Raw genomic sequence first — 14365 nt, forward strand, 5'->3', positions numbered from 1 at the left:
GTTGGTGGCGTTGGTAAGAGGATCCAAAGATCAGCACAGTTTAAATAGGGTCTTCAACCAGAAGGCCCGTGGGCCAAAACTAATCGGGCTAATCCACCGAGCACATGGGGAAAATGTCAAAGCAAACACTTTTTTTTTTTTTTGGGGGGGGGGGGGGCTAATTTCCTTAGAGCAGTGGACCATTAAAGTCACTTACTGCCTTGTTAGCAAACTAGCATTAGCCTCAGCGCCATGCTGTCAGGGTGAGTTTGTCAAAAAAATGCATGATTCAGCATGTTTTAGTAGATTTTTGACATTTCACTGTATTTTGCACCAGAAGGTTTCATTAAAGTTAACTTTAAGTTTCAATTTAAAAGTTATTACGGCACTATTTAACCAGTCCAACCCACTCAACATGAGGCTGCGCTGTGGCCCCTGAACTGAAATGCTTTTGACAGCCCAGGTATGGAGGATTCCAGGGTCAAAACAGTTTGAAGTCTTTTTCAAGAGATTACCCGAAACGTTGAACTCTGTGGTTGAAAATCTCATAGCAGTTGAGTCAGGTTGTGAAGACCTGACCCCATCAAAGTCCATTTGGCCTGCTTTAATTACTTTGAGAATATGCAGGAGACGACAGCTGAAAGTGGACATTTCCTGCCTTTTTATGACCCTTCAGCCCACTTAGATCATCACACATCCTCCATCAGTCATGCAGCCTCATGCTTCATCTTTTTGCACGCCCTCCGGCAAATAAGCTGTTTCATTACTGTTCTGCTGGTGATATCTGAAGAACGGCTTAATCGCTTTGCCTTCTCAATGAAACAACCTCTTGATATTTTTTTTTTCTCTTTTAATCACTGCTAAGTGAAGAAACGCTGATGTGTCCACCCGAGCTCACCTGGAAAGAATCAACATTTCATTTCACAAATTGAAATAAACTGTGAGTGCCCTACCTGACGGAAACAAATAAAAACATTTATTAAAAATGAAAAACGTGTTCTGTCTTCATAACAATTATATTTAATTATTGGATGACAGTTTTAGCATAATAAGGGTGACAAGTCTGTCTACCAATAATTATTTTGATCAGTTTAGAGGAATAAACACCAAATGAAACACAAGTTTGTAAATTTGTTTTTGTTTGGCTGCTTTGCTCTGAAAATAATGTTTCTTTATATTTGCCATGAGGAAAAATGTTCTTTTCCACACGGTCTACGATGTTGAAAGACTTCCTTCGAATAACTCAGAACAAGCAGAGAAGTCTTGTGAGAGGAAAGTGAGGGTCAGAGGTCGCACAATTGCACACATTCTTCACACAAGTAGAAGTACAAACACTGCAAAAGTAAAAAATAAAAAAAAATAAAAAAATAAGACAAAATAATATCCTGTAGAAAACACGGAAATATAACCACTATGTTTTTAAAAGTATAAAAGTCAAAAGAAGTCCGTTGAAGGACATTTCCAGCACCTGTTTTTTTTTTTTGGTCCTTTTTTTTCCCTGCTGGTCAAGGTGACAATTTCAGACATTTCTCTCAAATAAGGCCATGGATGAAGAATTTCTTTCAGCTCTGAATGTGCTCCCATTGTTGCTGGCTCCCTTTCAGCCGTGCAGCTACCAGTCCTCCTTGTCACAGGCCTCACATTCAATAAATGGCTTTTCTTTCTGGTCAAGTCTCCCAGATAAGGATCTGCTCCATCTCGTTACATCTTTATGGCATTTTTCCATCTGCTCCACCTCTGCTGTGCATGAAATCCTCTGATGAATGCATAAAAAAATACCACTGTTCAGGTTTTTCCCTCTCCTCCATTTAGATTCGTATCAGCCCTAATCTTGGGATATAATGCAAAAAGCACGACCCTATCTTCATGAGCGAAAAAAGTGAAATAATGAAGACGCTTTGAAGTAAAAATGCTGGAATTTTAGGAGAAAATGTTATGAGTGAAAGGAAACAGTTGAGCGGAGTACAGATATCATAAATCCAGTTCTGATCCTCTCCCATCCCTGATGATTTATTGCATCCCGCTGCCCACCGTCGTATAAATCCTGTGCATCGGTCCTTTAAAAAGAGGCCGCTTCATTTCAATGACAGAGATTTATTTATTTTTAATGGTGCTGCATGATTCCTCAGACAGTAGCATCCGTGCTTCTCTGTTTGCAGGCTTTCAAATGTGAAAAAATTTGCTCATTTTAACCACTCATTAGTTCAAGATGAAAAGCTGATTGGTTGCCAGAATCATCAAAATCCATCCAGAGATAAACACAATTTTTACTAATTTAATGGCAATCTGTCGCCGGATCCGCAGCCCGACTCACGTTGCCCCCCCCCCCCCCCCCCCACCCCCCTCCCCTCCGTGCTGCTCGGCTGGCAGGGAAGCTTTGGCATGTGCCGCATGTTTCCTCACATGTCCGAAGTATGTTTATGTGTATTCTCATGCGTGTGTCTGCAGTGTGTGTCCGTGCAATGGCGTGCAGTGACGCATGTCTGTGTGACTCAGACTAATCCTATTAGATCTCTCTCCCTCGCTCCCACCTCTATATTTACCTCACCCCTCTCTCTGAGATTAATCCCACGATTTTCTGCAAGTGCTTCTCCATGCTAGCGGGCACTTTCCTGCACGGACCTCAGAGTTCACCAGAACCAGGCTAAAACTATTAACTCTGGTTAAATTCCTTGAAGCCGTGCCTCTTGGCTGCTGCGGCAGCTCGATGCAAAAGAATCAAGATTTGAGGGGTCATTGAGGGATTTGAGGCTCCGGCTCGCGCTGCTGGCTGTGAAGCGAAGGTTGAAGCAGGTTAAACGGCTCCATTTGCTGTTTGTGTAACACCTGTCTGTCTCTTCTTTGTGTCTCCGTCTCTCTCTCTCTCTCTCTCTCTCTCTCTCTCTCTCTCTGTCTTTTCCTCCACCACTTGACCTGCTGTACAAGCCTGTCCTCTCTCCCCAATCCAATTTGCCCTGTTTCTTCATCCTTCCTTTCCTCCCTCCCTCCCTCCGTCTCTTTAAGTAATAAGATTTCTACTGTTGAGCTGCAGTTTTAGGTCCTGCCATGCACACACACACACACACACACACACACACACACACACACACACATATAGGGACAACCTCTGCCCCTCAATTACAGCACTGCCACACCTCCAGCTATCTGTAATCTCCCTCTGAAGACCACAGAGAGCAGGGAGAACAAATTACAGAGAGAGAGAGAGAGGGGGGTGAGGAGGCTGTGCGAGGTGTCACTAAAATAACAAACTTCACAGGATTTAAAAGAAGAAAGAAAACAAATCAAATCAAGAAAAGAATGGCTTGAAAGAGGACAGAAACTTTGGATATACTTCTTTTCTTGTGGGAGTCGAGTTTCAAGGTGAGGTGAATTGCTTGTGAATTGAGATTGATGGCCTATTAAATTAGCCGCTAACAAAACATGGCAGTGTTGCCAGTGTACATCAGGGCCGATCGATCACATTCGAAAAGTGAAGCATATGGATGCTACATAACTTTTCCAAATGTGGGATTTAAGCGCTGACATGTCTAAGTCCGCACAGTAAATCCCCTTTTTTTTTTCCAGGTAAGGGTCCATCACTGGTCAATTTCAAAGGTGTTTCTCCTAGATCAGCCTTCCAACTTTCAGTCCAGAATTGTAGTCTCAAATAGATCTGGCACTGCTCAGAGCCAGAGAGCCAAATCTAATTTGTGAGGTTATCGCTGTCAATTCACAGCCTGCAGCGACTGCTGTGGCAGAAATACAGGCTGGCCGTGACAGATAAAGCACATTTCTCAGCTTTTAAGCCTGAACTTTATTTCTGTATCTGTAATTTATCACTTATGTGCTGGTTTTGTTTTGAACCATAAGTCTGGTCCTTAGAAAAAAGAAAAAAAAAAAACGCGCCCTCGTAAAACAGCTCTGAGCTGAGCCCTTGTGTTGTATTTTGATATGATTCCTTTTGTCCACTGCTGTGAACACGAGACTCAACAGAGGGATTATAAACAAAACCACATCAGTCAGTCAAGTGTGAATAGTGTGTGTTGGTCGGGCTCTCCGTCTGAGGGGCTGACAGCCTGTCCAGAGTGTGTACCGCCTTCACTCAGAGTCAGCTGGGACCGGCTCCAGCAGCATGACCCCTCAATACAGAAAGCATACAAATTGAATTACTGTGATTCACCAGAGCATTATGACCACAGACATCTGCAAAAAAACGGCGATAAATACACCAGAATAAGGAACCATACAAAAAAAAATAATCTATCAAAATCACAAGAAAGAAAAAAAAACTGAAGTTAAGCAGGAAGACAACGGTAGGAAAACAGAAACAGATCAGGACTAAAAAAAAAAAAAAAAAAAAAAAAACAAGAATAAACAGACAAATGAACAAAGGACCCAAGCACAAAGTGAGGCTGATATATCCAGACACATGGAGAGAGTAAACAAGACAGAGCTGACAACAATCAAGGAGTGTAATCAAGGAGAGACGCTGGGAGGACGGAGCGACCAGACACCAGAAACAACAGGAGAGGAAGGACACATGAATCAGGACTGGAAACTCACTGAGCATTGAAGGACGGGACAACATGACAAGATGCAAACTAAAGCTAGAACCAGACAGGGAAGAAGGAACCACAAGGGAAACCAGTTCATGAATGCAAGGTCAAATAATAATCTGCAACACGGTCCTAAACCCCGACTACAACTTCACCATTTCACTCAGACATGCTTCTGCAGGTGAAGCTGAATTTCTGTAGTTGCTCCATTAAAAAAAAGTTGCCAATCAGTTAGGTAGTTGCTCTCAGTTTCGGTCTTATTATCTAATCCCAACCAGAAGAGCAGAAACCCTCCACCTCTGAATCTGCTTCTGTAGGATTCTTCTCTTCCTTTCCACCAGCGCCTCTGCTTGCTCATGTTGAGTCTCTCTTTAAAAAGTGCCATGAGACGGTCATCATGGAAGTGGTGCTGTATAAATCAGGGACATCGAACACATTTTAGTTTAGGAACCACCAGAGGCGGGCCCTTATGACAGTAATTTTACCATTCAAACAATACCTCATCCTACCATCAAACAACACGCTAATGCTCACTTTTATTGAGCCAAGCAAACCTATATGTCTCAGAAAGCAGAATAAAGTCACAAACACACACACACAGACAAATGCAGCCTGACAGCTGTCAATCTCAGAGCGTCTGCTGTCCATGGTGCTGAAAACTCAGATAAAAAGTCACGGGCTACATCTGGACCATCTTTGATCCAGCTCAAATACAAAATGAACACAGTTGGTCTAAAATTACACAATCTATTCAGATAGATATAGACACAGCTATCTCTATCTTCTGGAATTCACGTATATTAGAAAAAAAATAGACTTGGCGGTCTCTTGTAGTTGAGAGCAACACAAGGCACATTCAAATACCCAGGTGTTTAAGACCACAGCATTCTGATAAAGATAATATTTTTGAAGGTTTCACTGACTCACCAGTGGCTCCAATGTTAGGTTTTGGGTAGTACCGCTAGCGGCTAGCATAGTGTTTAGCATACTGTTTAACTTCCTTCCAAAGAGTTCAGATCAAGTGCAAAAGAAAAAACTCATTCATGCCGCACAGCCAATCAGTGCTGGCTTACAGCTCTGATGCATTCATGGACAGTCGTAATGTAAGAATTGGCAAATTGGAGCCCACAATCATATGCGTATACCTTCTGGCACACACTGCACATTTTATTATAATAATTTATTTACGAGTAAATGTGAACACATCACATGAAACGGGGCCCTATGACCTTGTGGGCCCTGGGGCGACCGCCCCCTTGCCCCCACTCTGGCTCTGCTACAGGGGGCCACCTATACAGCCCAGTTTCACACTGAGCGGGCTGAACCAGTAGAATAGTGCCATAGTAACCTTTACATTTTAACCTTTTGCTTTTTTTGTGGTGCAAAACCAGACATTTACTACAGACAATTTGGAACAGTTTGGTGGTAAGGACTGACATCTCTGGCAGGCTGTTGTTGACGAACAGGTCTGATATACATTGAACTGAAAATTCAATTTACTTCAGTGTGTGGGAATCATGCATCCACCATACAATAATCAGCCAAAATATTGTATAGTTTCCCCATTTCCCCCCCTTTCTATCAGATCCAGTAACTTGTGCTGCAGTCCAGGCTCCAGTAGCTGGACTGTTGGATTGGACCTCTCTCCCCACATGCATCAGCGAGCCTTGGCTGTCCTTGAACCTGTCCCTGGTTCATCACTTTTGCTTCCATGAGCCACTTTTGATTAATACCAACCACTGCAGAGTGGGAACACCGCACAGGAGCTGCAGTTTTGAAGATGCTCTGTCCCATCTGCACCTATAAGTTTATCTTCATATTGCATATCCCACCAAGTTGCTACAATGAAGACTTGATCGGTGTTGATCTGTCATGGCTGATCTGTTGACATTGTGGGTATGAATAGATAGGAATCTCTATCTGTTGTTTATTTGCAACAATGACTCAGCAGCTTAGTCGGTTTAATGGTAAATTCAGTTTTTTCCCTCATGTAAATAAACTATTTTGTCCAAGATAAACAAGAATATTTGAGCTCCTTTCACTATGTTGGGTCTAAAAGTGTTAAACAGCAAATCAGTGGCATTTCAACTCATCTGGTGTTTGTGTGTAAGAAGCTTCGAAGGCCTTGAAGACATGCTGTCACATGTCAACCATGCTGATACAACAGTTTTCTGTTACATTCAGGTTTGGTCAGGAGACCGTTTTGGTTGAATGTTTGTAACAACTCTAGTGTTGCATGTCACTTTATTCTTTTTTTTAAATAAATCAGTTCATTATTAAGGACCAAGCTTGAACCAGCATGAAAAATGTGAAACACAGGGTACGTCAGAACCCTAGCTAAATAGATGAACACGGAGAGAGAGACAGACACACACACACAGACACACACACACAAGGACCCTCCTCGTCATGGTACATCCTGTGCAGATTGTTTGTCCATCACAGGACAAACACACCAGAGCAGCCAGTCACACGCAGTAACATTCACACCTCAGGACAATTTAGAGTCAGCAATCGACCCGTGAGCAAACTGGAGAACATGGAAAAACTCTAATGGTCCCAGGAAGCAAACAGGAAAACTCAGTGCAGAAAGGCTCTCAGCCGGCTCAAACCGGGACAGTGTGGCCACGGCAACACCATGCAGCCCAATTAATGGAAAAAATGTCAAGTTTTGAGATAATAATAGGAACCCTGGATATGTTGCGAGCAGGGAAAGCTATCCGGATTTTGTAACTGCGATCCAAAGATTAACAGACATTACAAGACTTCTGGCAATGTCTCTCAAGTAAACATAACAAGTACACAAGCTGTACACAGGATTTCGAGGAGGATTAATTTTAGTTTGCTTTGATTTGACATAAATATGTATTGTTACCAACTGTGAGTCATAAAATCAAGGATTTGGGGACTAATAAAGACAATGTGAAACAGACACGGTGCACCTTTTCACTATCTGGATCATTAAAAAAGATCCCACTGAGCTGCTGGTGGTATTTTTGTTCCCTGACAAATGTAGAGATAGTCGCTATATGCAGCCACCTCAGGTTCATTCTCTCGGTGCTGCTGAAAGACATACTGGGAAATATATAAAAATACAGCTACTGTAAAGGTCAACTCCTGGGGGTGTGCTGAAAATACAGCAGTGTACGAAATGCCACGATGAATGCGGGCAATAAACTGCAATGGCCATCTTAAAGATCACACATGGATGTTTTAGCACACGTGCGCTTGATCCTGTATGTGACCATCCGCTCTTTGCACAGGGCCGTTATCCTTCGTCACTCCCGCCTGTCGTCATGGTGGACCTGTTCCTCGACCGGGTTCTGGTGGAAAACAACTGGGACCAGGATGAACTCAACACGGAGCGGGAGATCACCGGGATCCTGGAGAACCGCATCCTCATGCTGTTCTTTGCATGTGCGGAGAGTCAGAAATGCCAGGAGTTCCTTCCTGCGCTGAACGACTTCTTTAAAAGACTGAAAGATCCGGCGTACATTGAATACCCCAAACTGCTGGCGCTCATCTACATCAGGTCTGTGTCGTTTTCACGGGAATCGTCTGATCTGCCACTTTGTCAGTTACGTGACTTCCTTATTCTGTCTTCAGCTTGGACCAATCAGAGGAGCAGCAGGAGAAACTCCTCAAAGAACTGCACAAACGAGTCTTGTTTCTGCCTTTTGAGGATCCATACAGAAAGTAGGTGAATGATAGAAGCAAATAGACTTTGACATTTCACCCAAACGGAGTGGGGTTTTCATGCTAATACGTGTCTTTTTCTAATTTTAAGAGAACTGCAGACCATGTTTAAGGTAAAGGAAGTACCGACGGTCGTGGTCCTGCGCCCTGACGGCTCAGTGCTCTCCTCAAACGCCGTGCAGGACATCTTCCGCTTCGGCTGTGACTGTTTCCGAAACTGGCAAGAATCGGCGGAGCTCATTGAGAGGAGCTTCATGCTCAACGAGGAGTTTGACAACCTTAATATGCGTACTGCCACCGACCCCGTGAGGAGGCTCAAGTACAAAACAGAGGACGACAAGAGGAAGAAGAGGTGGTGGAACATGTGGGGGAAGGGGAAGGGTGAGAATGAAGAGGAGGGAGGCAAGGATGAAGCCTGGGATTCAAAGAGAAAAGAGGGGGGTAAAGTTACATGGAGGAGAAGATGAGGAGGAAGTACAATAGAAAAAAACACGTTTATGAAAGCTATGGCAAGTATTACTAATGTTCATCCGTTTGGTGACTATTGTCACAGTTGGTGGTAATCGTTTTCACTGTGCAGTGTATTGTTGTCTCTATAACTGCATCCAAGGAGTCATCAAGCAACAAGTACACCTGTCGAGAGGCGGGCGGAGGACGTGGACAGGGCAGACGTCCAACACGCCGCAGACATGCAGCAAGAAGCCAGACGTCACGCTGAGAAAGTGAGCATGACATGAACACCGGACCATGAACGACGAGCCCAGACAGCGAGACCGATACGTGACACTGGCTTCATCATAACATCAGAATAAATTAACAGGATATGGATATATGTCGTTGGACACTGGACAAGACGAAATACAAGACATAACTCCAGCGCTATGCCAGTTTCAGACTCTTTATTAGTCCTAAAACTCAGAATCAAGTCTAAGGTTCTAATCAACATCCTTATATAAACTGTGAAATAAACTGTTGTATAAAGGAGTCACATGCATCAACACATGCAGCTCTGCCGTGTTTTTTTTTTTCTCTATGACTTTTTTCATGTTCTAATAGTTCAGATATTTTATTCCCTGGAAACACAATTCAACTTTCATAAACTTCATTTCTACAGCATCTGGCAGCTGTTTTCAGAAACGTACTGCGCAGTCCAAAGTGCAGTCAATAATCAACAGACTGCATGTTCCTGGCCCGAACGGCAAACAAACAAGGTTATAGCTGGTGAAGAAACTCCAGCTCTCTGCAGGTAATGGCTCAGATATTATTATTTTTTCTTCATGGTTGGTTAAGATGAAAATCAAAGGTGCACTGAGAGAGAATGAACTCAAATTAATGAGAAACCAAACTCCTAATGGAGGCTAACGTCTGCAGTGTGAAAAGGAACGACTGTTGGCCTCCACTTGAGATGTTTGTGGAGATTTTAGACCCCGGATTGCTTCCAGAGTGATTAAAATGCTATTCATTATGTCACCTTTCAGTTGTATTTGGCGCTGGCGCCTGGTACTTCAAATTAACATTCCAGTTGTCAAACACCGTGTTTGTGTCATTCATTCCTGAGCATTCTTTTGCTCATTTTTGTTAACTGTGTTGTGTCGTATCCGATTTTTATTTTGTTACCTAATAGGCGGACGTGGGTTGTGCTGATCTCGGGGAAAAAAGAATAAAAACTCTATTCTTCTAACACAAACTGAGTCTGTCATTGCCGCAGTTTCATGGGCATATGCTGTTCCCAGTCGGGCAAATCAAACTATCACTATCCAGACGTTCCCTGTGGTTCTGCTCTTCCATTAGTTACAGAATAATAAAGGTCTCACAGTGGCTCACTTCATTAAGGTCTTTTTTATTCTTTTAAGCACGTCTCTCATTCAGTAATTTCCACGCTCTTTATTCTGACAGACATGATTATTCAGTCACTGCTTTCACATACACACAATCAGTGTGAGCACTTCATGTTCCTTGTCCCTCTGTCACCTTGTCTTTCAATCCCTCCCCTCCCAGACGGAGGAGGGGAGGTGGAGTGTGGAGACACAAAAGGGAAGGGAGTGAGCCGCCGCTGCCACCAAGGTGAAAGACACAATGAATGAATGTGACACAAACTGACAGACTGGGAACTGATTCACGTGTGATCAAGGAAGAGTTGAAAGAGAAAAATCCCAAACTAGATTTTGAAGGCTGTCCTCGTTCTGGATTTGCTGCCTCGAGGGGAGATAATATTTGTTAGAGGTAAGCAGCTGTGAAGATTATCCGATTTAACAGCACAGAAGCTTATACGTATGTGATTGCTTGCATAGGTTTGTGTGAGTATGACCGAGGGGGAAGATGTAAGGTAAAGCCATCAAATCAATCAGATGAAGTTGTAAAATGTCAACACTTTTGGAAGAAGTGTTTTAAATTTGTCATGGCTTCTATATGTCTCTTCTTGTTTGACTCTTAGTTATTACGTTTTGCCTAGAAAGGCTTTCCTCACTTTAAAGTACACAGAACAGTTGTTTTCCCTCCACAATGCAGCGTTCTAAGCTCTCATTATGGTGGACCTATTCATCGACCGGGTGCTGGTGAAGAACAACAAAGACCAGGATGAGCTGGACACGGAGCGTGAGATCCTCATGCGTCTGCAGAACCGGATCCTCATGCTCTTCTTTGCATCTGCTGCATGTGAGACCTGCCAGCAGTTTGCTCCCACGCTCTCTGACTTCTTCAAACGGTTGACAGATGAATTCTACGTGGACCGCTCTGCGCAGCTGGTTCTCCTCTACATCAGGTACAACATAGAGACACACATTAAAGCGCTATTACTATATATATATATGTGCAAATATCTACCAAGGTGTATTCCCAGAGTGTTAAGATCTTAACTCCATCCAAGCCACAATCTAAAATTAAATCTTTGACTGTGCTGCTTTTCTGTGAGCATGAAACCTGCATAACATTGATTTTTAACAATGTAATATAGCTGTTATTCCTATTGGAGGGGATAGGATGTAACCCCTAAGAAATAATACATTTCTAGTCCTAGATTTTGTAGTATTTGCATGTTTTAGTTCACTATGTATTGATCTTATTATTATTCATTAATCTTTAGCATGGACCAATCAGAGGAACAGCAAGAGGACTTCCTGAAAGAACTACCAAAGAAGAGCCTGTTCCTGGCCTATGAGGACCCCTACAGGAGGTGGGTGGGACTGTCCGGCCAGCTGGGTGTGCAACCTGCTGGTGGGTGATGGCCATGTAAATATACCTAGCTGTACGGATCCATTAGTGCGTGCTGGTGTGTATGTGTGGTGTGTGTCCACAGGGAGCTGGAGGCCATGTTTAATGTGGAGGAGCTGCCCACGGTGGTGGTGCTGCGTCCGGACAGCTCCGTCCTCGTCCCTAATGCAGTGGAGGAGATCGTCCGCCTCGGCCCTGGCTGCTACCGCAACTGGCAGGAGGCGGCGGAGCTCATCGACAGGAACTTCATGATCACCGAGGACTTTGAGGAGAAGTCCATGCGCAGCTTCAGCGACCCCGTGAGGAGAATGAAGTACAAGGTGGAGGACGAGAAGAAGAAGAACAAGAAGAAGAACAAGAGAGGAAGAGGGTGGGGTGGGGGTGGAGATGAGGGTGGGGAGGCAGGTGATGCAAGGGATGACAGGGATGGAGGAGGGTCACCATGGTGACGGAGAACGAGAGCAGGAGAAATAGGCTGAATTTTCCCCAAAATGATGGTAACTTCCCCCAAAATGAGGGTCATAATAATGAAGAGCTTACAGGGCTTTGGAGGAAGAGTCACTGCTGCATCTGGCCAAACTGAATGCAGTTAAAACTGATTTAAGAAAGGTAGAAATGATAAGCTGATGTTATTATGACTGCTTTTGAAAATTCAGAATGAGCGGTAAGGCTGTGTTTTTACAGCGCCGCTCAGTACTCAGGCCCCGATGTGCCAACGAGCAAACAAAACCTACCAAGAGAAAACTCAGTGAATACCTTGGCTTTGAACCTGCTTTCTTTAATGTCATTCAATGTCTTTGAAAGCTGCCAAGTACACAGTCAAGACAAGGCCCAGTCTGAGCCAAGTCTCGCCATTACGGCTTGTTTTATTAAACCCAAAAGATTAGTCGAACCATTTCTCCATTTTCAACAACACTGCACTGTAATGCACGTTTTTTTTTTCACATGGTGATTTGCACAGACCAATCAAAACACTCCATGCATAATCTGAAATCAATGAATTATTCAACACCATTAAAATAATTTTGTTAGTGACTGTTTTGCTTTTAGTGTTTGTGAAGTCTGGCTGCACTTTACGGACTACACAAGCAGCAATCAGGCCTATTCAAAGGGAGTCAAGTGAAATGATGGAGAAACTGGCTTTGCCGCCTAATCAGTGATTTCCTTTGACTGTAACTTATCCTCTTTCACACTAAAGACTGTGTTTAGCCTTGGTGCACTTCCTCACACATGCATACTGCATTAATGATGTTTTTGTGTGATAAGTCAGGCGCTTCATTTGCAGAAGCTCCTGCGCGGCCTCCCTGTATAAAGACTAAAGGAATAAGGAGCTTTTCATTCCCTCTCTCCATCCTTTCAGTGACCTGTGTGCAACTACATGCTGCCATCGGAGATAAAATGCAAAGAGAAGAAGCTGAGACAGTAATAACTGTAATGACAGCGGGAGGAGTGGGACTGGAATGCCTCTGAGAGACACATGATGAAACAACAGTATCATCAGGTGTCACCGCTATGACTGTTTGATTGGTGCTGGATTGATGTGCTTTCAGAGAGGCACCGGCGAAGAAATTCATTTCAGAGATTATATAGGCGGAATGACAACTGGGTCATATTTTCCTCAAATCGCTGCATGAAACAAAAGCTCCTCGTAATTGTCATGGCGATGTTGGAAATGCATGTGCAGGCTGGCCGTCCGACGTGCGGCAGCAGACTGAGGAGCACAATAGCTCCCGTTATCTCCGCGACGTGTCCGTGCAAACTGCAGATTCTCCACCTAAACGGCCGATGGTCAAACCTGTGAGAACAGCGAGAAGCCCTAAATAAACATGAGCCATTGTTTATTCCATATTCCCCTGGTTGTGCCTACGCAGCAGCTTATTGTTGCTCACTCAGACAAACCTTGACAATATAGTCGAAGCCCCCCCACCCATGCCTCTCTCTCTCTCTCTCTCTCTCTCTCTCTCTCTCTCTCTCTCTCTCTCTCTCTCTCTCTCTCTCTCTCTCTCCGTCTCCACACACGTACACACGCGCACGTATAAACACTCACACGTGCGCACACAAAAGCACGGGCGCGTTGCGCGCTCTCGAGTGCAGAACGCGCAACAAGCGGACCAGCGGATGGAGAGAGAGGGAGAGAGAGCGCGCGCGAGAGAGGAAGAGAGAGAGAGAGAGAGAGAGGAGGAGGAGAAGAGAGGACGGATGCAAGGCGAGGCCAGGAGCGGGAAACCTCATCTCTCCTGCCTGTCCAGCTGTTGTCTTTTCGTTTTTTTTTTTAACCTCTCACCATTTTATATCTCGATTTTTTTTCTTTCTTTTTTTCTTCCTTTTTTCATTCTTGATGCTCGGTATGTCTCCGTCCTGATGTGCCGCTGCGCCTCCTCACGATTCTTCAAGGATATGCAAAGCCGCTGTTATCACGTCGACGTTATTTTCCATTAAATCCGGGGGATGTACGTGACGGACAATATGGGAAACAAATGATCAGCGATGACAAACCGCGGCTGGGCTTGGTGAGCTGCAGAAATCGACGGAGGGACGCGGAGCGGCCGAGGTTTGTGCGTTAATTTGCGCCTAATTATTATTATTTTAATTTTTTCCCCCCCTCCTCCCTCGTATTTCCCCCCCTTCGCCTTCATCCGTCGGAGCTATAAGGCCTGCACAGCCCCGCAACATCTCTGGGCATGAAACCCGTGGGAATTATGATACCAACGTGACGCACAGTCACACAGCACAGCGGGGAAGACATCGAGCCCTGACAGGACGGAGGGAGGGCGTGAGGTCCAGCGGAGCGGAGCAGGAGCAGAGCACTCCGCTGCACACCGATCGCACGGCCGGGAGGACGCCCTGTTGTTGTCGGACATATCGCGCTAATGACTGCCGTGTAGCCAGCAGGTATCGCCCACCCTGCCCTCATTGGACACAGATCTATATTATTTTTTCATGAA

The 14365-nt window shown here is 44.4% G+C and overlaps 2 protein-coding genes across 2 annotated transcripts; both read left to right on the top strand.

The window, feature by feature from the left end:
* Positions 1 to 3124: 3124 nt before the first annotated feature.
* Positions 3125 to 8936, top strand: LOC115389810 (nucleoredoxin-like protein 1). The gene is made up of 5 exons (XM_030093383.1): positions 3125 to 3339; positions 7778 to 8046; positions 8121 to 8210; positions 8302 to 8651; positions 8791 to 8936. The coding sequence occupies exons 2-5, from the start codon at positions 7811 to 7813 to the stop codon at positions 8934 to 8936; spliced, it is 822 nt and encodes a 273-aa protein (XP_029949243.1). The 5' UTR covers positions 3125 to 3339; positions 7778 to 7810.
* Positions 8937 to 10735: 1799 nt separating this feature from the next.
* Positions 10736 to 11869, top strand: LOC115391137 (nucleoredoxin-like protein 1). Its single transcript, XM_030095248.1, has 3 exons — positions 10736 to 10971; positions 11293 to 11382; positions 11506 to 11869. The coding sequence occupies exons 1-3, from the start codon at positions 10736 to 10738 to the stop codon at positions 11867 to 11869; spliced, it is 690 nt and encodes a 229-aa protein (XP_029951108.1).
* The last annotated feature ends 2496 nt before the right edge of the window (positions 11870 to 14365 follow it).

The sequence above is a fragment of the Salarias fasciatus genome, chromosome 6 (genome assembly GCF_902148845.1).
Source record: "Salarias fasciatus chromosome 6, fSalaFa1.1, whole genome shotgun sequence".
NCBI classification, from domain to species: domain Eukaryota; kingdom Metazoa; phylum Chordata; class Actinopteri; order Blenniiformes; family Blenniidae; genus Salarias; species Salarias fasciatus.

Coding starts and splice junctions, on each gene's coding strand:
- LOC115389810 (XM_030093383.1), top strand. CDS start 7,811: ATGGTGGACCTGTTCCTCGACCGGGTTCTGGTGGAAAACAACTGGGAC. Junction 8,047..8,120: donor CTGGCGCTCATCTACATCAG/GTCTGTGTCGTT, acceptor TTCTGTCTTCAG/CTTGGACCAATCAGAGGAGC. Junction 8,211..8,301: donor TTTGAGGATCCATACAGAAA/GTAGGTGAATGA, acceptor TCTAATTTTAAG/AGAACTGCAGACCATGTTTA.
- LOC115391137 (XM_030095248.1), top strand. CDS start 10,736: ATGGTGGACCTATTCATCGACCGGGTGCTGGTGAAGAACAACAAAGAC. Junction 10,972..11,292: donor CTGGTTCTCCTCTACATCAG/GTACAACATAGA, acceptor ATTAATCTTTAG/CATGGACCAATCAGAGGAAC. Junction 11,383..11,505: donor TATGAGGACCCCTACAGGAG/GTGGGTGGGACT, acceptor GTGTGTCCACAG/GGAGCTGGAGGCCATGTTTA.